At 50.3% G+C, this 25,415-nt stretch overlaps 1 protein-coding gene across 1 annotated transcript; it reads left to right on the plus strand.

Annotated features, from left to right (window-relative positions):
• The first annotated feature begins 680 nt into the window (after nucleotides 1–680).
• On the plus strand, nucleotides 681–25,126 carry LOC120655228 (serine/threonine-protein kinase EDR1-like). The gene is made up of 17 exons (XM_039932975.1): nucleotides 681–991; nucleotides 3,188–3,490; nucleotides 3,584–3,787; nucleotides 4,368–4,559; nucleotides 4,781–5,019; nucleotides 6,364–6,459; nucleotides 6,743–6,835; nucleotides 13,520–13,600; nucleotides 15,509–15,595; nucleotides 21,008–21,104; nucleotides 22,613–22,907; nucleotides 23,124–23,247; nucleotides 23,330–23,349; nucleotides 23,507–23,663; nucleotides 23,774–24,062; nucleotides 24,158–24,230; nucleotides 24,852–25,126. Exons 2-17 carry the CDS (start codon nucleotides 3,248–3,250, stop codon nucleotides 24,932–24,934), a joined length of 2,373 nt encoding a protein of 790 aa, XP_039788909.1. The 5' UTR covers nucleotides 681–991; nucleotides 3,188–3,247; the 3' UTR covers nucleotides 24,935–25,126.
• The last annotated feature ends 289 nt before the right edge of the window (nucleotides 25,127–25,415 follow it).

Below are 25,415 nucleotides of genomic sequence, written 5' to 3' on the forward strand. Positions count from 1 at the left end.
GTATTTCAAAATGCACGCCTCTCATACCTTTCTATAGTAGTAATAACATCATTTTTTAGTATTTCTAAATACATTACTATAACACGCAACAAACTCATTGTATTTTTGCTGGCGCGGGCAGTTCGGTTCCCAATTCGCGCTTCTACATGTTTTGAGCACTCAACATTTTTTTGTTGCTTTTTTTAGAATTACACGGTACAACGTAGACGCCTACAACACGCACGCAACTCCCCCGTATGAACACACGTATGCAAACCCTACCCCTATGAGCATCTCCGAAGAACTGAGCAAGCACCGGCAGATCTGGAGATTCCCGAAGTCACCACTGGCGCCTCATTGTCACTTAATGCGCCGATAAATCCTAGAAAAATTCCAAAAAAACGTGTGAGTATTTCACTGGACCGTCCTATCATTGGACTACTAAGCCAATTTGCTGCTGTAGGAGTAGGAGCGCGCACGGAAAGGACTTGGAGCTGACCTGTTTGGCAGGGTTCTAGGCCCATGTTGTACTGAGCTCAGAATTCTGTCCTCCGTGAGTTTGGAAGTCGGCCCAGTGTACTTCAAGTCAACTTCTGGCCCATAACCGCCGAGGTCGAAACCCGCACGCCATGGCCTATCTAGCCGACTGGTCCCCACAAGCAGCCTATCCTCCTCCGGCCGCTCCGCTCCTCCGCCATTCGCCGTTCCAATCCAAGTCGCTCTCTCGCATCTCGCGCGCCTCGTGAACCAATCCAATCCCTAACCACGATTAAAAGCAAGCAGCGCAGCCCACTCTCCCACCTGCGCTAATTAATCACGTCACGAGATCCCCTTCTCCGCCCATCCCTCCTCCGCCTCAGTCGCACGCCTCGGCGCCTCGCCTCGCCTCGCTCCCACCGCCACCGCCACTCGCGCGCCCCCCGCAGCGCCGGACCGGGCTCGCTTCCGCGCGGCCGTGCACCGGGGGACCGGGGGGATATCCCGCGGCGAGCCCCCGCCGCCCGCGCCACAGGTCTGCCCCCTCCATCCTCTCTCTTCCCTCCGAATGCGGCCGTCGCTCGCGCTCGATCGATGGGCGGGCGCCCTCCGTGGCGGGTGCCAGATTCGGCGGCTCAGTCGGTTTCGATTCCAGGGTGTGACGTGGGGAGCGGGGCAAATGGTGGTAGCGGGCAATGCTGGGGTTCGCCTCGTTGGTCAACGCCGCGAGGGTTTGACTTCTCGTGCGTACGTCATTCGGTGGAGTGAGGGTGGCTACGTTGGATGGTTGCGGGGGAGGTCAACGTTGCTCACACGCGTGAGAGGGCACCGACCCTCGTCTCGTCGGCAGTTGCTGAGTTTAGTGTGTAGCAAAGTTCGCCTGTTTAACTGTTCCATTACAGATTGGCCGGTGACCCGTGCTTGCCTCCAAATTGTTTTTTAGCATTGTGTCTGTTTAAATGGTAGTTACAGTGATAACTGGCTCAGAATCTCAGTGGTTCCATATAGTTCTCCAAATTCTTGATGGGTGTACATGTTAGTCAAACATGGGGCTGGGTTGATGTGATCACATTCACACCTGGTTACCTTTGCTGTAACATCACCACTGCCCTTTATCTCTCCTGTGGAACCTTAATTAGTGTGCTGCTTGATAGTGATTAGCTTTAGAATCTCTGGTGGAAGCTACACTGGAATCTTTCAGATTTACTTGTGGTGTCGAATCTCAGTGGTTCCATACAGTTAATTGGTCAGCATGTCAAATTCTGAAGTAGCCAACAATTTTACATTATCCTATTTGAGGTTTGATTTGAGTGAGAACACAAAGTGCAGAAATGTTGGTATCTAGCGTGCACACTGTATTCTCTATTACCTGAATGCCACGAGTCTATGGCTTGTGAATTCGCAACTGTTTAGTGGGATTTTGGCGAAGTAACTGTTTTCTTTAAATATATCTGTGCAATCAACGTATGTGTGAAGCCTGAACCTTTGCAGAGCATGTTCTAGTTATGCTTCTATGTGACAAGAAAAGTTAGAGGAGCACCAATGTATCTGGTGTTCCTATTGTACTGAATAAACAAATGCGATAAGCTTTCAGTAGTCAATAACACGAAAAGCAATTTATATTGACATAACTTTTACATTAATTGTGATAGATGTAAAGAATGTGCCCATTGTTCAACGTGGAAAACACTCGTGGAAATCAGTTTAAGAAAATATTGGTAATTTTTGAAGTTTGGAAATAAGTGTTGCATGTAGGACTTGTTTACATAATAAAGCAAATATTGATTCTTTGAAGTATAGATTAATACTGGCATATTGCCCCTGCTTTGCAGCGGTTAGAAATAATTTATTTTGGATGGTGCCATAAAATACATGTTTTGGTGAAAGCATGTTGTTTCGTGAGAGGATGTATATGGACTAGCAACCTTCCACCATTTCAGCTGAATGATGTATAACAAACATCTATTAACTAATTTCAAATCTGATGTTTAAAATTTGTTCAAAGTTTGAGCTGATGAAACTGTAGTTTTGGTGGTGATATAGCAAAGCATACATGCTCAGTTTTAGAGCAAATAAAAATGTCGGTGCTTCGATAGTTGGTGTTAAATTGGTTCCCACGATACTTCTTATTAGTGGCTGCATAGGATTTGTAAAATCATAACAAGGAAAATCAATATTCCACGATAAACATGCTATCTATGACCACTTTGCTAGCAACATATATTCATCATGTTCGGAGCATGCTGAAGCAATTGGATTATCTGCATGGTGATCAAATTCTGCCTAATTCCATTTGTACAGTACAGGAATGTGTAATGAATGGCAATCCACGCTGTGATTTAGCACTTGAATATGTATTCAACAACTCACAATTCATAAATTTCAACTTTTGAACTCACCTTCTAACATAAATCAGAATGCTACAATTGTGAAGTATTTGCTCAAACCCTATTCTCAAGTTGGTTAAGTTGTACACAGTACACCATACGTTTAGATTATTGTTTGCACATGGTAAACAGTAACATGCAGTTTGTATGGACATGTTAATATGATCCCGTACTCCCCTGCTAGCATTGCCTTTTTGTTTCGAATGTTGTTCTGGAACTTTGCAAAGCATTTGATTTCTGTAGTGAATTCGAGGCCTCACCACTTGTCTTGTAAAATAAATCTCGCAATCTCAATTTTGAGTTGTCAAGATATTATGTTTTATTTGTTTGCTGTTTAAACATAGGGTGGCCTTGAAGGATGATAATTGAAGCAAAATGATTCTATATTTCAACATATTTTGGAGATGGATGATCTGCCAGGGGATGAAGGGAGATCCCAGACACAATCTTCAGATCCAAATTGGCCCTCCCATTTGGATCACAAGTTCCAGTCCCTTTCCCTGACTAAACAGGAAAATTTTTTGGATTCTGCATATTCTTCCCTTGATTCTAGGGAAGCTGGTCATTCATTGCAGGCTGCTCAGACATTGTGGTCTACTGGATCTCTATCAGGTCCAATACCCAATGGTTTTTATTCCATTATTCCGGTATGGGAAGTCTTTCAATGACATTAGCTTGTAAAAAGATTATAAGTAACATATTTTGACAGTTTAGTTCATCTGTTCACGCTAACTTTGCAGGAAAAGAGGCTCAAGGAGCGTTTTGACACCATACCTTCTCCAGATGACCTTTATTCTCTTGGAATAGAAGGATTTAAGGCAGAGATTATCCTTGTGGACATAGAAAGGGATAAAAAGATATCTGCTTTAAAGCAGCTATGCACAGCGCTGGTAAAAGGATTGAATTCAAATCCTGCTGCCATGATAAAGAAGGTTGCAGGTTTGGTAAGTTCTCTATGAGATTCTTTACAAGTTTACATAATGTAGGATGATTATGGCAGTTTTTCTTCCTCCAAAGTGCTTCAAGCTTCGTGTCGTTGATTGCCTTGAAATGGTTTGCATACAATTTTCCTTTCTGGAACTGTTCTCTTCTACTCCCTTTGTTTCAAATTGTAAGTCATTCCAACTTTTTTGGAGAGTCAAACTATTTTTATGTTTGACCCAAATTATAGAAAAGATTAAAAAGATTTATAGCACCAAATAGATATACTATGAAAGTATATTTAACAAAGAATCTAATGATATTTATTTGGTACCATAAATGTTAGTGCTTTATTGTATAAATTTGGTCAAACATGAAATATTTTGACTCTCCAAGAAAGTTGGAACGACTTACAGTTTGGAACGGAGGGGGTATTACTTTTGTTTATGTGTTTGGTTGCTTGTACTTGGTGCTTGAAATATGAATGCTTCCTTCCAAACCATTGATTGATTATTTATTCTTCCAGCCTATATGAATGCCCTATTAATTATTAAGTATTTACTTCTCTTTCATTAACTTTTAAGTTTTCAATGATAATTACAGGTTTCTGACTTTTACAAGCGACCAAACCCGCATCTCAGTCCTGCAAGAACTTCCTCCGAAGAACTTTCTCATTTCTTAGAAAACAGGGGAGTTCAATTTCTGGGACAGATAAGACATGGATCATGCAGGCCGAGAGCTATATTATTTAAAGTTCTTGCTGACTCTGTTGGTATAGACTCTAAACTGCTGGTGGTATGTTTTTACCTTCCATCAGTATGTCTGAAGAAACTGTAATCATCTCTTCTAATGGAACCCCTTAATCCTACATTAATATGTCGATTTGACTTCGCACTTTGCCAGAGCATTCCAAATGCAAATTTCTTTATCAAAATAAAAAGCCTGAATTTGAACAGTAGTAATCTCTTCTAATGGAAGTCCTTAACCTCACATAAATATGTTATTTTACTTGTCAGGGCATTCCAAATGAAGAACCTCATGGTTATGATGATTCGTCCAAACATATGTCTGTTGTGGTCACGATGAAATCTGCGGAGTTTCTAGTGGACCTGATGCGTTTTCCAGGACAATTAGTTCCATTTTCATCCAAGGCTGTCATCACATCCCATATATCTGCGGCTGGAGAGAGCGATTCAGTTGACTATGATTCCTGCGATTCTCCTCTTGAACCGAACAGTCCCCTATGTGCTCAACGGTATACCTGTGCATTTCCATTTAGTGAAATTTGTTAGTAGTGCTGTTTGGTCCCTTTGATCTAGCATTAATGTATCAAATTGATGGACTATGGATAAAAGCCCCCACCCCTCCCACTATAACACCTGGGTTTTATGGTCGGGTTGGCTAGGTGTGGCGCGCTAACATGGTACCAGAGCCGAGGTCCCGGGTTCGAACCCACCTGGCCACGCATTTCCGCTGCGCGATTTCCCCTGCGCCTCTCGTGTGCTGAGACCTGCTGCGGGCTACGCCGGGCACTAGAACCTGCTGCGGGCTACGCCGGGCTCGCACGCCGTAGGGGGAATGATGGACTATGGATAAAAGCCCCCACCCCTCCCACTATAACATCTGGGTTTTATGGTCGGGTTGGCTAGGTGGGGCGCGCTAACACAAATCAGGGTCAGTGTGCAAACTGCATGTCTGCATGTAGTTTTGAACCATGTGTATGGAATTTCAAATCAGGGTCAGTGGGTCATATACTTCCCAATTCAGCATTTGCTGATTTGATGTAGAACCCAAGCTGCTGGAATGCTACACATTCACTGTCCAGGTATTCAGAACTGATAGGTTTACTATAATCAGTACAATGCGAGCAGCACCTAGTCCGGCTGGTCTAGGTTGTGTGCTTGCACCCTGCTGGCCAGAGTTTGATCCCCCACGGGGGCGGATTTGTTGGCCGGAGGTCACGCAGTTTATTTGCACATTGAAAAAAAATCCCCTCGCTCGCTCCACTTTAAAGCACAGGTCTAAGGCCGGTTCAGTCTCACATGGGCTGCGGTGCCGCTGTGCATGGGTGGAGTGGGGGTTCGGGGATTTTCTCGACCTGCGTGAGAGGTTGTCTTCTACCTTAATCACAATGCCTTCGGGGAGGTCTTACCCCGGCGGGTCGAGTTTTTTTATAATCGGTACAATGCTTAACTTTTTGATTTATAGGAATAGCAGCTAGAGAACTGACTGCTTCAAAATGTTTTTGTGTAACATGTAACATTTTAGCCAATGTTTTTTTTCCACTTTTTGAGCCTTGTTTGTTTGATAAAATTTAACTACACTTTACTTTTCAAATTCTTAAGATGAATGAAATGTTGAGAACTTCAGTGATGCATTAACTTGTCTTATTCAAAGCACCATTATTTTACTTTTGTACTTCTGCAGTTCTGCTTTTGAGGTAATTTTGGGTTTCAAACACTGTTTGAAGCTTAGAACAATATTTTGGTTGGCAACTTGATATTTGGGAGCAGTTAATAACTTCAAATCAAACATTTCCATGCTATGGTTTCTTGATCTGTGATGAGCACTATAAGCATTCCCTGTGTCTCTTTTTCAGGCAAGAGCAAGATGACAGTAACAGATCTTTTAAAGCCACCTCTCTAAGAAACATCATGCTCAAATCAACAAATTCTATGGAGGGTAAAATGAAGTGGTAAGACATAATCAAGCTTGATCATTAATTTTAGTTTTTTTCATGTTTACTAGGGGTTCGTATTGGTGCCCCTAATGGGTCAGCACCGACCCTCTTTAGTTTAATTAATAGAAATTCTTTTCTGAAATGTGCGGGAAAACTAATTCTATTATAGTTGAACTAAAGAGGGTTGATGGTGACTCTTAGGAGCACCAATTTGCACCCCTCCCTGTTATTTACTGATTTTCTCATTGTCCACTTAGCTGCAAAATTACATCAGAATTTGTTCCTCGTGCATTTCCAGTTCATCACATAGTGACCCAAATGTTGCCAACGCCTTCTATGGTCGCAGTCGGAAGAAAGTTGTGGATGAACATCAAAGAACTGCAAGTTCAAGGTGCTCATTTGATTTCGTTTATCTTATTAGTAATTGTCATTGGATGGACAAAAACTGAAGACTATGTTTTTATATTTAGTTTGCCTTCAGATCTTTTTCTGCGAGGCTGCCATAACTCATACTGCCTATCCCTGAATGCCCACACAGTGGCAGATCTAGGCCTAGGGCAGCTGGGGTTCCATCAGTGGGCCTAGGTCCATAAACCTATCATTCCATATAAATTTAAAAAATACAAAGGATCTATGGGAAAACTCACTATTGCAGCCACATGCGTGATCTGTTTCTTGTCACTACCCATGTGTCCGTACTCAAACTTTCGATTTTTGGCATACATTAAATTCGCCTCATGAAAATTATGTTAGCATATTTTTTACTGATGGAGAGAATAATGGCTTGTATTCCTCCAAACCCTAGACGGGTGGGATATATAGATCCTATAAATGGGCCTCTAGATGGGCCTCTATACATGGGCTCACATATACACCAACACCCCCCCCGCAGTCTGAACTACCGGCGCAGCGGTGTTCAAGACTGGACAACAAGAAAGCCAACACCCCCCCGCAGTCTGAACTACCGGCGCAACGGTGTTCAAGACTGGACAAGAAGAGAGTACAAATAGAGTACAAAGGTTAAATACTCCCCGCAGCCACAACTAGCCACTGGCTACGTTGAGGCTGGAGCGAAACTCCGAGAAGGTCGAGGAGGGCAATCCCTTGGTGAAGATGTCAGCAAACTAGGAGGTAGTCGGGACATGGAGTACCCGAACATCGCCGATGGCGACTCTGTCGCGCACGAAGTGTAGGTTCATCTCTACATGCTTCGTCCGCTGATGCAGGACGGGGTTGGTGGAGAGATACACGACGCTGACGTTGTCGCAGTAGACGAGCGTGCTCTTGGCGAGCGGGCTGTGGAGCTCCGCCAAGAGCTGTCGTAGCCAGGACGCCTCCGCCACGCCGTTAGCGACAGCCCGATACTCCGCCAAAGCATTGGAGCGGGAGACAACCGGCTGCCGCTTGGACGACCAGGAGATCAGGTTGCCGCCCAGGAAGACGGCGTAGCCGGAAGTGGAGCGACGAGTGTCCGGGCAGCCAGCCCAGTCAGCGTCGGTGTAGACCACCAGCTCAGCAGAGGACGAGCGGTGAAGCACTAGGCCGAGGTCCATAGTGCCACGGACGTAGCGGAGGAGACGCTTCAGCGCAGTTAGGTGTGACTCCCGGGGATCATGCATATGGAGACAGACCTGCTGAACAGCATAGGTGAGGTCCGGCCTGGTGAAGATGAGGTACTGCAAAGCGCCAGCCAGACTCCGGTAGGCAATAGGATCAGCCACCAGATCACCCAGATCAGCAGATAGCTTCGCCTGAGTGTCGACAGGAGTGGAGCAGGGCTTGCAATCAGTCATCCCAGCCCGCTCCAGAATATCGAGTGCGTACTGCCGCTAGTGAAGGAGAAGACCAGACAGGCGAGGCTCAACAGTGACGCCCAAGAAGTGGTGGAGCTGACCCAGATCCTTCATAGCAAACTCCTGCTGTAGAGAGGAGATGCCACTCTGAAGTAGCTGCTGACTGGAGGCTGTGAGCACAATGTCATCGACATAGAGCATCTGATATGCAGTCTCATCCCCATGGCGGTAGATGAAGAGAGACTGGTCAGACTTGGCCTCGGTGAAGCCTAATGTCAGCAAGAACGTGACGAACCGAGAGTACCAAGCCCGAGGAGCCTGCTTCAGACCATAGAGAGACTTGTTGAGTCGGCAGACCATATCCAGACGACTCAAGTCCACAAATCCCGCTGGTTGAGAGCAGTAGACAGTCTCTGAGAGTGCCGTGAAGAAACGCATTCTTCACGTCCAGCTGGTGCACAGGCCAAGAGCGCGAGAGCGCAAGCGAGAGGACCGTGCGCACCGTAGCGGGCTTCACCACTGGGTTGAAGGTCTCATCATAGTCCACACCAGGTCGCTGAGTGAACCCTCGGAGAACCTAGCGAGCCTTGTAGCGCTCCAGTGTGCCATCAGCCCGACGCTTATGCGTCCAGATCCACTTGCCAGTCACCACATTGCAACCAGGTCCCACGTCTGGTTGGCAAGAAGAGCCGCGTACTCCTCTTCCATCGTGCGACACCAGTGAGGATCCGCCAAGGCGTCGCAGACAGAGGAGGGTACCGGAGAGACACGCGGTTCTCCCTCGGTGGCAGAGAGTCGCGGCCTGAGACGCCATCCGCCGAATCACTATGGGATGAATATACCGAGGATCCCGAAGGATGACTGGCGGGTGGTACACCTCCGGCTCGGCTCGAGAGGGAGCCGGAGGAGGCTGCGGCGGCGACGGCTCCGGTGTAGGCGTCGCAGGAGCCTCCGGAGCAGGAGGCGGCGCCGAACGACGCCGGTACACCTGCACCGGCTGAGCGTACCGCGCAGGTGCAGGGGAAGGCACCCGGGCTGCGCGTGGCGCAGCGGGAGACACCGGGTCCGCGCGCGGCATGACCAGAGGTTCGGGGACCGCGCGTGGCGCGACCGCGGGCACCGGGGCCGCGCTCGGCGCAGCAGGGATCACCAGAAGCGGTGCCGGTGTGCCGGGAAAACCTGCAGGAAAAGGACATACATGTAACGGTGGCTGAACCACCGGGTCAGTCGGAAACAAAGACTCCTGCTCGGGGTCAGGAGAAGGTGTGGAGGAGGTGGAGTAGGGGAAATCCGACTCGTCAAAGACGACGTGTCGGGAGATCAGAACGCGGCGAGAGGTGAGGTCAAAGCATCGGTACCCCTTGTGGTCAGGGAGTACCCGAGGAACACACAACGAGTCGAGCGGGGCGCCAGCTTGTGAGAAGCGGTGGCGGAGGTGTTAGAGTAACACGCACACCCGAAGACCCGAAGGTGGTCGTAGCGAGGAGGGGTACCGAAGAGAGCGTGGTGTGGAGTGGGAGTAGGAGAAGCAGTGGACGGAAGGCGGTTGAGCAGATAGGTGGCGTTGTGGAGGCTCTCAGCCCAGAAGCGGGGGGGGGGGGCAGAGAAGCTTGGATCAGAAGGGTGCGCATGACGTCGTTCGTCGTGCGAATCATCCGCTCAGCCTTGCCGTTCTGAGGAGAGGTATACGGACAAGACATACGCAGCTGAACACCCCGAGAGAGGAAGAAGGAACGGGAGGTGGAGTTATCGAACTCCCGCCCGTTGTCACACTGGACGGCCTTAACGGTGAGGCCGAATTGAGTGGACACCCAGGCAAAGAAGTGGAGGAGAGTGGAGAAGGTCCCAGACTTGGCGCGCAAATGGAAAGCCCAAGAGTAATGAGAAAAATCATCAACAATGACCAGATAATATTTATAGCCAGACATGCTGAGTACAGGAGATGTGCACAGGTCACAGTGAATCAGATCAAAAGCATGCGCAGCATGCGAAGAAGAAGAAGAAAACGAAAGTCTAACATGACGACCTAACTGGCACGCATGACAGAGGTGCTCAGCAGGAACCCTAGTACATGGAACATCGGTACTACGACTGAGCTGAGCCAAAACGTCGCGGCCGGGGTGACCAAGCCGGTGGTGCCAGGTGGTGGAAGAAGGCGTCACGGCAAAAGCAGTAGACGAAGAAGAAGTCGAAGACGGAGCAGCGGAAGCAGGAAGCCGAAGAGTGTAAAGGGGCCCCGGGCTATCACATCTGAGGAGCGGACGTCGGGAAGCCGAATCTTTCACAGTAAGATCAGAAGAGTCAAATTCGATAGAACAGGAGTTGTCAGCAGTAAACTGGCGAATGTAAAGAAGGTTGTGAACCATTTGAGGAGCAACAAGAATATTAGGAAGACGAGGAGCAGAACCTACGGCGGTGACAGGAAGGCAAGACCCATCACCAACCATGATAGAAGAATGACAAGAGGGGTGTGGGGGTCGAATAGAAGAGAGGATTCCGGCATCAGGAGTGGTGTGGAAGGACGCACCCGAGTCGGCGATCCACTCGGTGCTGACCGGCGGCGTCAGTCCCATGGTGCTGAAGGACTGCGCCAGAGCGGCCTGGTCCCACCCCCAGGCTAGGTCGGCTGTTGGGTGGGCTGAGCGGGCGGGGTCCAGTACGGCGCGGAGAGGGGAGCAGCACCGGTGAACATGCCCGCCGGCTGGAGCTGAGGACGAGGCCCCCCTCCCGGACCCTGGAACGGCCACATCGAGATGCGCCCTGACCATGGGTTGCTAAAGGATGGCCAGGGGCAGGGGTCGAAGCAGGAGCCAGAGTTGGCGGAGTTGGCGCGCCCCGACGTTCCCCACCGGTACCGGTACCCCCAGAAGCAGGGCCACCAGTGCCGCCACCACCACCACGTCCTCCCCGCCGACGACGTCCGCGCCTCCCCCTCCTCCACCTCCGGTCTGCCCGGCGGGAGCAGGCACCAAGGAGAGGTGGCAGGGGCGGCGGAGGAAGCCGGTGGAGCAGCGACGAGCGCGGCGGAGGTGGACGAGGGCGATCCGGGCGCGAGACCCCTGGTGATCTCCTCGAGGGCGAGGTCGTCCCGGACCTGTAGGAAGGAGGGGAAGGGCCTCTGGCGGGCGATCCAGCTCTTCAAGTGGTCATAGGTGCTGCTCAGGCCCCGCAGGACATTGAGCACCAAGACCCGATCGGACACCGGATCTCCGAGGTCGTGAAGAGCATCGGCCATGCCCTTCATCCGCCGGCAGTACTCACCAACGGAGGGGTCCCCCTGCACGAAGGTGCGGAAGGTGGCGTCGAGCTGGAGGGCGCGGTACTCGGCGTTGCCGAGGAGCTGCCCCTCGAGCGCCACCCAGGCCTGCCGCGCGGTGCCGCCGTGGGTCCTGACGAGGTCCTGAAGATCTAGGGAGAGTCCTGAAGATCCAGGAAATGGCGACGCTGTCGAGGCGCAGCCACACCACGTCCTGTGCCTCGATCGGCTTGTCGAGGAGGACGTGGTCGTCGAGGGCGTAGCGGCGGAGGGCGAGCAGGACCTGGTCCCACCAGCATCCGTAGGAGGACGTCGGGTCGAGGAGGACGGTGACTAGGGCCCTGATGTTTTGGACGCCGACAGCCTGGAGGTGGAGCTGGGCGATCATGGGGTCGGTCGGGTCGTACCGGGCTCCAGATCCAGCGGGCGGGGCCTGGCGGGAGGAAGAGGCGCCGGGTTCGGGGACGACGGGCTGGCCGGAGGACACGCGGAAAAAGTGCTCCGCCTCGGCGACCCGGAGAGCGGAGGAGTCGGCCGCGGCGCGCTCCCAGGCGAGAGCACCTGCGCGGAGCCGCTCCTAGGCTGCCGAAGCCTCCGACTTGGCGGCGAGGAGGGCTGCAGCGAGAGCGGCGTCGGCCTGCTGCCCGCGGAGGGCGGCGTCGGAGAGTGGCGCATCCGCGGGCGACATCCCGAGCCCGGTCCACGCGGCATCAGGCGCAGCGTCGGCGGTGGGCTGCTTGCCCGCGGCGGGATCCTGAAGCAGCTGCGCCGCGGCCTGCAAGGCGGCCGGAATGGCACCCGCGGCCTGCAGCAGCAGCGCCGCGGCCCGCAGGACGGCTGGATCGATGGCGGCGACGCGCTGGGCAACAGCGCTGGCACTCTGGGTGTCGGCCGCAGCTGCAGCAGCGTCGGGCGTGGGCCGCTGCGGCCCAGGCTGCAGCTGTAGCGCCGCGCTTCCCCCCGTACCCGTGGCAACGGCGGCGGCGGCTGCGGGATCCGGCAGGGGCGGATCTGTGGTGGCGCCATCCGGCGGCGGCAGGGAGGTGACCAGGGTGGCGGCCGGCCTAGGCCAGGCGACGGCGCGGCCCCCGGCACCCGCGGCCACGGCACCCGTGCCAGCTACTGCAGCGGCGGCGGCGGGCCGGATCTACGGCCAGGAAGCTGCGGCGGCCCAGGCAGAGGAGGCGGCGGCGCCAGCAGTGCTCGGTACAGGAGCAGCGCCGGCAGCAGAGGAAGATGAGGGAAGGGGAGGGAAGGAGGAGGAGGGGGGTGGCACTGGCGGCCGGCCATGGCTGCCGGCGGCGGCGGCGGCTGGGTGGGGAGAAGAGGGAACCCTAACCCTAGGCTAATGATACCATGATGGAGAGAATAATGGCTTGTATTCCTCCAAACCCTAGACGGGTGGGATATATAGATCCTATACATATGCCTCTAGATGGGTCTCTATACATGGGCTCACATATACACCAACATTTACCACTCATCAAACTGTACTTAAATGATTATACTGTAGTTATAAATACAAAAAAATTAAGTGCAAGTATTTTTGGAGGCATATCAAATTTTCATATAACTGATCCAATGGTATTTGTAAAGATGTAGGTCTAATTTTAATTAGGTTGATTGCATGCATTGAATGATGGTTCTAATTTAACTAGATGGGGTAATATATATAAATTTGTAAATATTCACCTCTTGGAGTTCGAAATTCCAAGAACAAAGACTTCTATTACCAGTGGCATGTTGGTAATGGTATGACATAAAAACTATATATTATTCATAGCTCTTAACTATTGAGATATGATAAATGTAATTTCAGTCCTTTGCATCCATGTTTCTTTTGGTTCCTTTGTTTTAAGTTAGGCGAATTGAGGGTGTTTTTGGAGGGCTTATCGTGCTAGTTATTTTATCTCCCTACATTATATATGATATTTCCTCTAATGCTTGTATACACATTCCAACCTAGAATATTGAGTCCTTCACTGATAAGATTGCTTTTCCTCAAATGCCTTTTTTGCTCCTGTAGTCCAGAGCATCCATTGTCCAGAGTTCGTGGGCGCTCAATGCTGGGTGACAAACAACAGGGTAACGGTGTAGCTGTGTCAAGGTACCTTAGTAAGTCTCTCTTGTGTATTTCTTTTCAGTCTGAAGCAACCAGAAGAGGCAAATTCTGAATTCTGATCCAGTGATCCTCATTGTTTTAGTACCCAAACAAAGCATCTAATGATGCATCTGTGATACCTCACATTTTACCATGAGATGTACAAGAAATCATGGACAGAAACATGAACAAAATGTTGAGTTTGGTTTGGTTTTTATCGACACACAAAGTTCCAATACCGTGTAATTTGTGTAATTGAAATGTTGAAGCAAATGCAATCAACCCCGAATTCATCAAACCGATCCGGTTTTGACCTATGTCATGTGGCTATTGAGTCCGATCCTTGTTGGCACACAAGCTGCAGCCTCCATGCCATAGCTTTCCTTTTTTTTTTTTGAAAAAATGGTTCTTTCTGTTGGACTGAGGATAAAAGCCCTCACCCCTCCCACTATAACACCTGGGTTTTATGGTCGGGTTGGCTAGGTGGGGCGTTCTAACTTGGTACCAGAGCCGAGGTCCTGGGTTCGATCCCTCCCGGCCACGCATTTCCGCTGCGCGATTTCCCTGGCTGCGTTCGCTGAGACCGAAGTGCTGAGACCGGACAGGTGGCACAGCCCCGCGGCTCGCCTGGCTCGCACGCAGTAGGGGGAATGTTGGACTGAGGATAAAAGCCCTCACCCCTCCCACTATAACACCTGGGTTTTATGGTCGGGTTGGCTAGGTGGGGCGTTCTAACTCTTTCTCTTTCTTTATAACACCAATACTCATTTTATTCAACGTGGCTATTCTTCACTTCTCCAAATGCACTCTCCATCTGTAGGAAAGAAGAGCTATAGTGGAATAGAACTTAAAGTTGAGCAAATCTATGAAATTGCTGGCTTCAATGTGAGGATCAAATTTTGCAACCTCAAAACCAAACCCGCTGTCTCTTCTATAATTTTTAGTCTTATCCTTCACGTCCCTTGACACGACCTGCAGCGTGGCTGGTTTGAGATGAATGCCTGGTACTAGCAAGGCTGGGCCTTCTCTCATCACTCAACAGAACAATGTCACCTGCATCATTGAGTGCACCAGCAGCTCCTCAAATCAATTCTTTTGTACCTTGTAACCATTGAAGAATTTGATTTTTCAGCAAGTCAAGAACTTGGTTGATTTTTTTTTTAAACGAACGGCACTCGACGAGTGCGTTTCTATTGATATAGCAGAAAAATACAAGACTACGGCCCTGGGAGGCCATAGGCAGGAAACAAAAAGAAAAGAGAACAACAAACTCGTCCGGTTGGATTGGGACGTCAACACGGGTTACCGTTCAACTATACTCACTGGCCGGTTGGATTGGGACATCAACACGGCCAAACTCTAATCACAACGACGACAGAGGAGAAAAGGCACAACCGCAGCTTCCACCTACCATCAACACGGCCAAACTCTAATCAGAACTTGGTTGATTGGGTCGCACTGGCTTTCCTTTTCTTTCTGCGTGGGAAGTGATGCTCCTTGAGAACAAATTCCCCTTGCCTGTTTGGAGTGATAAGAAGATGTGCACAGTTGCACACATGCTGGAGCAGATGAGGAAGCCAGGAAGGAGTTGGAGGGGCAAGGTTCGAGGGCCAACAGATGAGAAGAACAAAGAATAAGTAGGGGCGAGAAGAGAGGAGCAGTACAGTTGGAACAGTACGTGTTAACCTACGAAAACCCTGTAGTTACAGCTGTTTTGTAGGAATGAGGAGGCAGAAAAAGGCAAAAGGACAATAACCAAATCTGTATAGCAGAAGAAATAGAACTTATGTGTGCTTATCTTTGATAGCTAGGTTACCCTTGGCTATAGAGGCTTTAAACACTAGTGTAGTCAATATCTTTAGTCAAGTATACCACTTTCTTTTGCCCTAATGAACATTTCTTGCTTGATCATAGGTCCGATGGCGCATCAACATCAAATGCACGTATAGCACGGAGACGAAGTATAAGTATCACCCCTGAAATCAGTGATGATATTGTGAGGTTGGTAAAGATGATTTTCAACTCTCTGAACTACCAGATTTGTCCCAAAATGTGGCCTGCTTCTATAGTCCCGTGAAAATGCAGTGCTTTTAGCTTTATTACTGTAATTTCTTTCTCTGCAGAAGTCTCTAGTGTTTGTGCTATTTAATAAACTTGGTACATAAATTTTTGGGAAATTGTATGCTATGGTTTCCTTTTATTTCAACATAAAATTCCAGTCGTATAACACGTTGCATTTCTGCATCGTGAAAGAGAGAGTAGGAGAGGATAATGATTGTATTCCTCCAACCCTAGAATGGTGGGTATATATAATACCTATACATGGGCCTTTATACACAAGGGCTCAATATACTCCAACACCTCCCCGCAGTCTGAACTACCAGCGCAGCGGTGTTCAAGACTGGACAACAAGAAATCTAACACCCCCCGCAGTCTGAACTACCGACGCAGCGGTGTTCAAGACTGGACAAGAAGAGAGTACAAATAGAGTACAAAGGGCAAATACCCCCCCCCCCCCCCCCCCCCCCCGCAGCCACAACTAGCCACCGGCTACGTTGAGGCTGGATCGAAACTCCGAGAAGGTCGAGGAGGGCAGCCCCTTGGTGAAGATGTCAGCAAACTGGGAGATAGTTGGGACATGGAGTACCCGAACATCGCCGATTGCGACTCTGTTGCGCACGAAGTGTAGGTCGATCTCCACGTGCTTCGTCCGCTGATGCTGGACGGGGTTGGCGGAGAGATACACGGCGCTGACGTTGTCGCAGTAGACGAGCGTGCTCTTAGCGAGTGGGCTGTGGAGCTCCGCCAAGAGCTGTCGTAGCCAGGACGCCTCCGCTACGCCGTTAGCGACAGCCTAGTACTCCGCCTCGGCACTAGAGCGGGAGACAACTGGTTGCCGCTTGGACGACCAGGAGACTAGGTTGCCGCCCAGGAAGACGGCGTAGCCGGAAGTGGAGCGACGAGTGTCCGGGCAGCCAGCCCAGTCAGCGTCGGTGTAGACCACCAGCTCAGCAGAGGACGAGCGGTGAAGCACCAGGCCGAGGTCCACAGTGCCACGGACGTAGCGGAGGAGACGCTTCAGCGCAGCAAGGTGTGACTCCCGGGGATCATGCATATGTAGACAGACCTGCTGGACAGCGTAGGTGAGGTCCGGCCTGGTGAAGGTGAGGTACTGCAAAGCACCAGCCAGACTCCGGTAGGCAGTAGGATCCGCCACCGGATCACCCAGATCAGCGGACAGCTTCGCCTGAGTGTCGACAGGAGTGGAGCAGGGCTTGCAATCAGTCATCCCAGCCCGCTCCAGGATATCTAGTGCGTACTGCCGCTGGTGCAGGAGAAGACCAGACGGGCGAGGCTCAACAGTGACGCCCAAGAAGTGGTGGAGCTGACCGAGATCCTTCATAGCAAACTCCTGCTGCAGAGAGGAGATGACACTCTGAAGCAACCGATGACTAGAGGCTGTGAGCACAATGTCATCAACGTAAAGCCGCAGATAGGAAGTCTCATCCCCACGGCGGTAGACGAAGAGAGACGTGTCAGACTTGGCCTCGGTGAACCCCAATGTCAGCAAGAACGTGGCGAACCGAGAGTACCAAGCTCGAGGAGCCTGCTTTAGACCATAGAGAGACTTGTTGAGCCGGCAGACCATATCCGGACGACTCGAGTCCACAAATCCCGCCGGCTGAGAACAGTAGACAGTCTCTGAGAGAGTGCCGTGAAGAAACGCATTCTTCACGTCCAGCTGGTGCACAGGCCAAGAGCGCGAGAGCGCAAGCGAGAGGACCGTGCGCACCGTAGCGGGCTTCACCACTGGGCTAAAGGTCTCATCATAGTCCACACCAGGTCGCTGAGTTTACCTCCGGAGAACCCAGCGAGCCTTGTAGCGCTCTAGTGTGCCATCAGCTCGACGCTTATGCGTCCAGATCCACTTGCCAGTCACCACATTGCAACCAGACGGACGCGGCACGAGGTCCCACGTCTGGTTGGCAAGAAGAGCCGCGTACTCCTCTTCCATCGCGCGACGCCAGTGAGGATCCGCCAGGGCGTCGCGGACAGAGGAGGGTACCGGAGAGACCCGCGGCTCTCCCTCGGTGGTGGAGAGAGTCGCGGCCTGAGACGCCATCCGCCGAGTCACCACGGGATAGATATGCCGAGGATCCCGATGGATGACTGGCGGGTGGTATACCTCCGGCTCGGCTCGAGAGGGAGCCAGAGGAGGCGGCGGCGGCGACGGCTCCGGCGTCGGCATCGCAGGAGCCTCTGGAGCAGGAGGCGGCGCTAGTGTCGGCCCCGAACGATGCCGGTACACCTGCACCGGCTCAGCGTACCGCTGCGGTGTCGGGGTTGGCGTCGAGCGACGCCGGTACAGCTGCACCGGCTGAGCGTACCGCGCAGGTGCATGTGAAGGCACCGGGGCCACGCGTGGCGCAGCGAGTGACACCGGGTCCGCGCGCGGCACGACCGGAGGACCGGGGACCGCGCGTGGCGCGACCGCGGGCACCGGGGCCGCGCTCGGCGCAGCAGGGATCACCGGAAACGGTGCCGGGAAAGCCTGCAGGAAAAGGACAGACAGGTAACGGTGGCTGAACCACCGGGTCAGTCGGAAACAGAGATTCCAGCTCGGGGTCAGGAGAAGGTGTAGAGGAGGTAGAGTAGGGGAAATCCGACTCGTCAAAGACGACGTGTCGGGAGATCAGGACGCGGCGAGAGTTGAGGTCAAAGCATCGGTACCCCTTGTGGTCAGGGGAGTAACCAAGGAACACACGGGCGGTGTGGAGGATCTCAGCCCAGAAGCGCGGGGGCAGAGAAGCCTAGATCAGAAGGGTGCGCACGACGTCGTTCGTCGTGCGAATCATCCGCTCAGCCTTGCCGTTCTGAGGAGAGGTATACGGACAAGACATACGCAACTGAACACCCCGAGAGAGGAAGAAAGAACGGGAGGTGGAGTTGTCGAACTCCCGCCCGTTGTCACACTGGACAGCCTTAACGGTGAGGCCGAACTGAGTGGACACCCAGGCAAAGAAGTGGAGGGTGGGGAAGGTCTCAGACTTGGCACGCAAAGGAAACGTCCAAGAGTAGTGCGAGAAGTCGTCGACCACCACCAGATAGTACTTATAACCAGAAAGGCTAAGTACAGGAGAGGTCCACAGGTCACAGTGAACAAGGTCAAATGCATGCGTCGCATGCGAAGAAGAAAAAGGGAGCCGAACATGACGACCGAGCTGGCACGCATGGCAGAGGGGTTCAGCAGGAGCCCTAGTACCAGGAACATCGGTACTACGACTGAGCTGAGCCAGAACGTCGCGGCCAGGGTGACCAAGACGGCGGTGCCAAATGGTGGACGACGGCGTCGCGGCAAAAGCGGCAGACCAAGACGGCCAGGGCGAAGAAGAAGGCGAGAGTGGTGCAGCGGAAGAAGGAAGGCGAAGGGTGTAAAGGGGGCCCGTGCTGTCACACCGGAGTAGCGGACGCCGGGAGGCCGAATCCTTTACAGTGAGGCCAGAAGAATCAAACTCGATGGAACAAGAATTGTCAGTTGTAACTGACGAATGGAAAGAAGATTATGAACCATCTGAGGAGCAACAAGGACATTGGGAAGACGAAAAGAGCCAGGAGCAGAACCCACGGCGGTGACAGGAAGGCAAGACCCGTCACCAACCATGATGGAAGAAGGACAAGAGGGGTGTGGGGGTCGGACAGACGAGAGAATACCGACATATGGGGTGGTGTGGAAGGAGGCACCCGAGTCGGCGATCCACTCGGTGCAGACCGGTGGCGTCCGCCCCATGGCGCTGAAGGACTGCGCCAGTGCGGCCTGGTCCCACCGCCCAGGCCAGGTCGGCTGCTGGCTGGGTGGAGCGGGCGGTGTCCAGAACGGCGCGAACAGGGGAGCAGCAGCGGCGAGCATGGCCGCCGGCTGGGGCTGAGGGTGCGCAACGGGCGCGACAACCTGCGCAGCGGCAATGGAGGCAGCGGCCCGCGCGTGGTCCCTGGGCGCGACGGCCCGCGCGGCGGCGAGGGAGGCGGCAGCCTGCGCGGCGTGCGCAGCGGGCGCGACGGCGGCCACAAAGGCGGCGGCAGCGGCCAGGTCTGCGGGTGCGACGGCCTGAGCCTGCGCGGCGGGCGCGATGGCCGCCTGCACGGCCTGCGCCAGGCGTGCAGCGGCGGCGGCGTCGTCCTGGGGGCGCGACAGCAGAGGATGGGGTGTGCCTGCGCCTAGTGGCGACGGTGGCGCCCAGGGGGCCGTGCTGCAGCATGGTCGCGGGCAGGCCGGCCGTGGGCGGCGCGGCAGAGGAGGGGCCGCGCCCTGCCGTCTGCACGGCGGCGACAGAGGAGCCGCGCGGATCTACGCTGCGCTGGGAGAGGGGAGGGGGGCCGCCCGCGCGAGCCGAGCCAGCAGCAGAGGCAGCGGCGGCGGCCATGGCGCCGGAAATAGAGGAGTGCGGCAGCCGTCGGCGAAGCGCGGGTCGGAGAGGAGGGCGCACCACGGCCGGCAGACGGCGCGGCAGCGGCAGAGGTCCTTGGCCGGGACCCGCAGCAGGAGTCCGGGCCCGGCGGCGCCATCGGCGAGGCGGCGCGCAGCGGATCGGGCCCCGTGCGGAGTGCAACCGCCAGCCGGGGAGGTGGGGCGCTCTGCGCCGAGGTAGGTGCCCGCGCTGCGCGGACGGGAGGGAACCGGAGTTGTGGTGGCGAGTGGGTCGGCGGTCGGGGAGATTGGTGGCAGAGGCGCCGCAGCCCATGCGCCAGTGGGCGCGACAGCAGAGGAGGCGGCGGCGGCGGCAGCAGGTAGGCTCTGCGCGCGCAGAAACGCGGAAACAGAGGAGGCGACGGCAGAATCAGAGGAAAGAGCTGCGCCAGAGGAAGGAAAGGGAAGGAAGGAGGAGAGGGGTGGAGGTGGCGGCGGCCGGCCGTCCATGGCCGCAAGGACGGCGGCGGTGGCGGCGGCGCCTACAGGATCAGGAGGCGGCGCCTGCCCAGGAAAGGGGCGTCTGATACCATGAAAGAGAGACTAGGAGAGGATAATGATTGTATTCCTCCAACCCTAGAAGGGTGGATATATATAATACTTATACATGGGCCTCTAGATGGGCCTCTATACACAAGGGCTCAATATACTCCAACACCCCCCCGCAGTCTGAACTACCGGCGCAGCGGTGTTCAAGACTGGACAATAAGAAAGCTAACACATCGACCCACGTATTATGTTTCTTTTCTAGGGGCCTTGATGAAAAGTTCAATATTTTGTTTTGATCTTTTCACTTTTTGCCCATTTAGCTTTCCTTTAATCACATAGCTGTCACATGCATCTTATTGCTTTGGCTAATTGGCTGCAAGCTAGTTATTTTTTTCACTCTTCTTTAGGGGACATTACCTGTCCTGATTGACATAGAAGTATGTTTTGCTTGTTTGCAGGGCAGTTCGAGCAATGAGTGAAAGTATGAGACAGAATCGCCTTTCAAGGGGGCAGAATGATGGTACTCTTGTATCCTCAAATGATTCACAGAAACATGTATGTTAATATCTCAAGTATATTACTATCCTGGAGCATGTTTATGTTTCTCCATTGGCTTGTTTGGTTTCATTTTGGTCAATACTTTTACACCATTGTTACTTTACAATAATTTCCACACTTCACAACATAATCATGCCACTGTGAGAAATATATGTGGGCCCGGAAGGAAAATGATCACTGAGCGGAGGTCAATATTAGATTTTAGGCCTTGATGCTCTCAGCTGTCTATATTTTGCTTGAGCTATCTTACCCTTCACGTGTTTACGTATCTATATTTAGGCATCAAGAGGAAGTTAATACTGCACTGTCAGATGCTTTGTTCGCATTTTGTTCCTGTTGAGAAGCCTGAATTAGATGGTGTAAAATACTTCTTTCCCCATGTGACATGAAACTAGTTTCCTATTTCTCATGGCATTGTAGTTTATGTTTCTTAAACTCATGATGACTTTGGTTGTTATTATTCCTCCGCAAAGAGTACTCTCTGCTTAGGTTTCCTGCCATAACTTGTAACCACCACCATTCAATTGTAACCTACAGTGCTTATAGATCCTTAATTGTAATTCTTGGCCTGATTATGTACCCACTTAAGGTTGCCACCACTGGGATAAGTATTGATTTATAAGAATACCTAGTTTTGTACTTTTGTTGTTTTTCACACCTACAGCAAACATGTATGTATGTTACAGCTGACACTAATGCCAGCATGTTAACTAAAAGATGATGAGATGCATATGGATCTAAGTATCTAACACCTGTTATGCTTGTCAAAGGGGCTATAAGGGAGTAAGCCACTTTACAGTTCCATAGGTGCATGTTGTATGACAGTCTTTGAATTTAGACACTTTGTTTCATATTTGTACGGTACCATATACATGTATAATTCAGTTTTCTGTTTGTAATATAAGGGCAGGGACCCATGCTATATACTTGGTTGATTCCAAATAGTAAAGGGACCGGGCTCTAATCTCATACAATTTTGAGCTAAAAATGTATAAAAGTTGGATTGTGAAGAGATCACTAGGGCATGATCTGTTACCACCCCTATGTATGTTACAGTAGGCATTGGTGCCTAATGTTACATCCTGGAGACCATGCAATTATCCAAAATGGTGCCTGTTACTTACAAATATGGTACACTAGGTTCTACTGGTAGCCATAGTAATGCCTGCATACCTTACCAATGTCCATCTTTGGTCTGCCTGCGCAGAATAGTTCAGATAACATGAAATATTTTTGAAGGCTCATGCACCTGACTAGTGACTACCTGTGCACTTTGGTACTTGTGTTGCTAGCATTACAGCATCAGTACATAGACAGCAATGCACCTTGCGCCAATGCCAAATAGTTGAGTGCTGTCTTACATTGTGAACTTTTCGTGATCTAGTTTGATTTTCAGTAAACTTTTCTTGATCTACTACTTATGCTAGAATGTTCTTGATCAATTGGTAGGTCTGAGTTACTTAGTTTTGTGGTATAATTATTTTTATAATCCATGCTTTATATAGGAACCTTCTGGTGACCCCCATGACGATGAAGTATCTACAAGACGACCAAGCGCACTGGAGGGTTTGAGAAGACAAATTAATAGTCAGAAAGCAGTGTCATTACCTTCGTCACCCCATAGGTCAAGTATCCTTGCCTCTGACCTTAGGGGCCCATCTGACTTCACAGAAGCTGATCTGATGTCAACCTGGAATAAGGTTTTGCAGTCTTCACCATTTCTGAACAAGCCTTTATTGCCATATGAGGAATGGTGCATTGAGTTTTCAGAGATTACTGTTGGTATTCGTGTGGGAGTAGGCAAGTAATCTTCCCTGTTGTCTAATATTTGCTATATTTTGGAAGCACTGCATCATCTGAAGTCTTTCTGAGGCAGGTGGATCATCAGAAGTTATGCTTCCTTTATTACCAATTTTGTAGAAGTATTGAGAAAATCAATGAATCTGAAGTAATAGATGCTGTGTTTCCTTTATGTGGCATCTGATTCTAAGGCAGCTCATCAAAATTTTTATTCAGGGTTCTTTGGAGAAGTCTTTCGTGGCCTCTGGAATGGAACAGATGTAGCTATAAAAGTATTCCTGGAGCAAGATTTGACAACAGAGAATATGAAAGATTTCTGCAACGAGATCTCAATACTTAGGTTTTGCATATATCTTTGAACATAACTTTTGTTATGAATGTTTAAAAGATTGTCCTCTTATTATTTTCTCGTTTTGTTTCAGCCGACTTCGACATCCCAATGGTACTACCTCCACATTGAACTTACATTAGTTTAGCTTAAAATTCAATTTGTTAATTTTGATATCAGTCTCTTCAGGATTGCTTGTTCCTATTTCATAAAGAAAAGAACTTATCATGTGTTCTGAAGAGTATGCTAACTATGTTGCTTTTTACTGCAGTCATACTCTTCCTTGGTGCATGTATGAAGCCTCCTCACTTATCCCTAGTCACTGAGTACATGGAATTGGGTTCTTTGTACAGTCTGATTCATTCAAAAACGCACAAAACGAAGCTCCATTGGAAAAGGAGGTTAAAGATGCTCCGTGATATCTGTAGGTGAGCATGTTCAATGCCCCTAGTTTTCTGGACTGTTCAATGCCTGTAGTTTTTCAGATGGTTCAATCCCTTCTATATCCCTTTATGTTCTTATTGTCGTGTTGTACAAGGGGCCTCATGTGCATGCACCGACTGAAGATTGTTCATCGTGATCTCAAGAGTGCAAATTGCCTTGTTAACAAATACTGGACAGTCAAGATATGTGATTTTGGGCTCTCTCAAATAATGTCAGATTCTGCAATGAATGACAACTCACCTGCGGGGACTCCAGAGTGGATGGCTCCTGAGCTCATTCGCAATGAGCCATTCACAGAAAAATGCGATATCTTCAGCTTTGGGGTTATCATGTGGGAGCTTTGCACTCTGAGTAGACCATGGGAAGGAATACCACCTGTTCAGGTAGCCACCATACTTTTCAACAGCTCTTTTTTATAGTTGTCACAAAATGAAACCAACTCATATAGAATTTGTTATCTCCTGATCTACATGTTTAGATCGTTTATTCTGTTGCCAATGATGGGGCGAGACTGGAAATACCAGAAGGACCTCTTGGAAGCTTGATTGCGGGTATGGTTTGTGTTCCTTCTATGAAAGGGTAGCTGGTTGGTACAATCCTGCATCATTTTGATATTTGATATTTCCATTATGGTCTGTACAGATTCTAATTTTCCAAGTAGTTTGTGAATTACTTCGTATGGATTATAGTGGGCATACATGTTGCAACTTTCAAGCTTACCGATAAGAAATTCCTTATCTCTAGAGATGGATGATGGTTAATCTATTTCATGAAAAGATAAGAGGAAACTGATGGCTATTGTTGAATATTTTTCACTCTAGAAAAAAAAAACAAGTCCTTTACCCAAGCAGACAGGCAGACACGGTACTACCTCCCTTGGTAAATGTATGATGTCCTAGAATGTGTGCACTCAACATCTTTCAAATGGATTTAAGTAAAACTATTGGAGTTGTCGCATGAACACAACCTTTGAATGGAGGGAGTGTTAGTCAGCAATCTACAGTTCAGACATCCATTTGTCTAATCTCACTTTGAAATTTTCTCACTCATCATTTTCTAAAACATAAAGGAATTTATGTCACCGTTGCAAGGATGCTGATTTTCAAGACCTCCATTTATGCACCTAATGTTAACCTACTAAAAAAAACATGCTACATCCTTCTTTTTAACAGATTGCTGGGCAGAGCCGGAGAGGCGTCCAAGCTGCCAGGAGATCCTGACTCGCCTTCTTGATTGCGAGTATACTCTATGCTGAGATTTTTGCCTCTAGTCTGTATAGTGGTTTTAGGGGCACCAAATTGGTCCGGCTTATACATGAATTTTCATTTCCCGTTTTACATCATTGAGGATGTAAATTAGAAATATATACTATAATAAACAAACTTTTTGGTACCTCTTTAATGCCACATATGATTCCCTGAAATTAAAGATTTTTTTCCTGGAAAAATTACTTGTGTTCGAGTTTTGTGCTTTCTTCTGTTTTATCTAGTGTCAACCTCTTGCAAATGACTACACGCTATTTTCAGGGAAATCTGAATGTGAATTCATTTTTTCTTCTGGCTAAGGCTATCTGACTAACAATTCTTTTAATTTGACATGAATGTTGAGTCCCATTAACTACAGGTTCCAAGCATGTTGCTGGAAACCAAGTCAGATATTGTCTGGTATCTGGCTCAGAATACATTTGAGCCAGGAGCCAACACATTTGCAGCCCTGGGCAGCTGCACATCCGCTCT

The sequence above is a fragment of the Panicum virgatum genome, chromosome 1N (assembly GCF_016808335.1).
Source record: "Panicum virgatum strain AP13 chromosome 1N, P.virgatum_v5, whole genome shotgun sequence".
In the NCBI taxonomy this organism is placed as follows: domain Eukaryota; kingdom Viridiplantae; phylum Streptophyta; class Magnoliopsida; order Poales; family Poaceae; genus Panicum; species Panicum virgatum.

What these genes read in the sequence shown, in the direction of transcription:
- LOC120655228 (XM_039932975.1), top strand. Translation starts at nt 3,248, where the DNA reads ATGGATGATCTGCCAGGGGATGAAGGGAGATCCCAGACACAATCTTCA. An exon ending in ATCAGTGATGATATTGTGAG is followed by an intron (nt 15,596 to 21,007) that starts GTTGGTAAAGAT and finishes GCTTGTTTGCAG; the next exon opens with GGCAGTTCGAGCAATGAGTG. An exon ending in AAGGAATACCACCTGTTCAG is followed by an intron (nt 24,063 to 24,157) that starts GTAGCCACCATA and finishes CTACATGTTTAG; the next exon opens with ATCGTTTATTCTGTTGCCAA.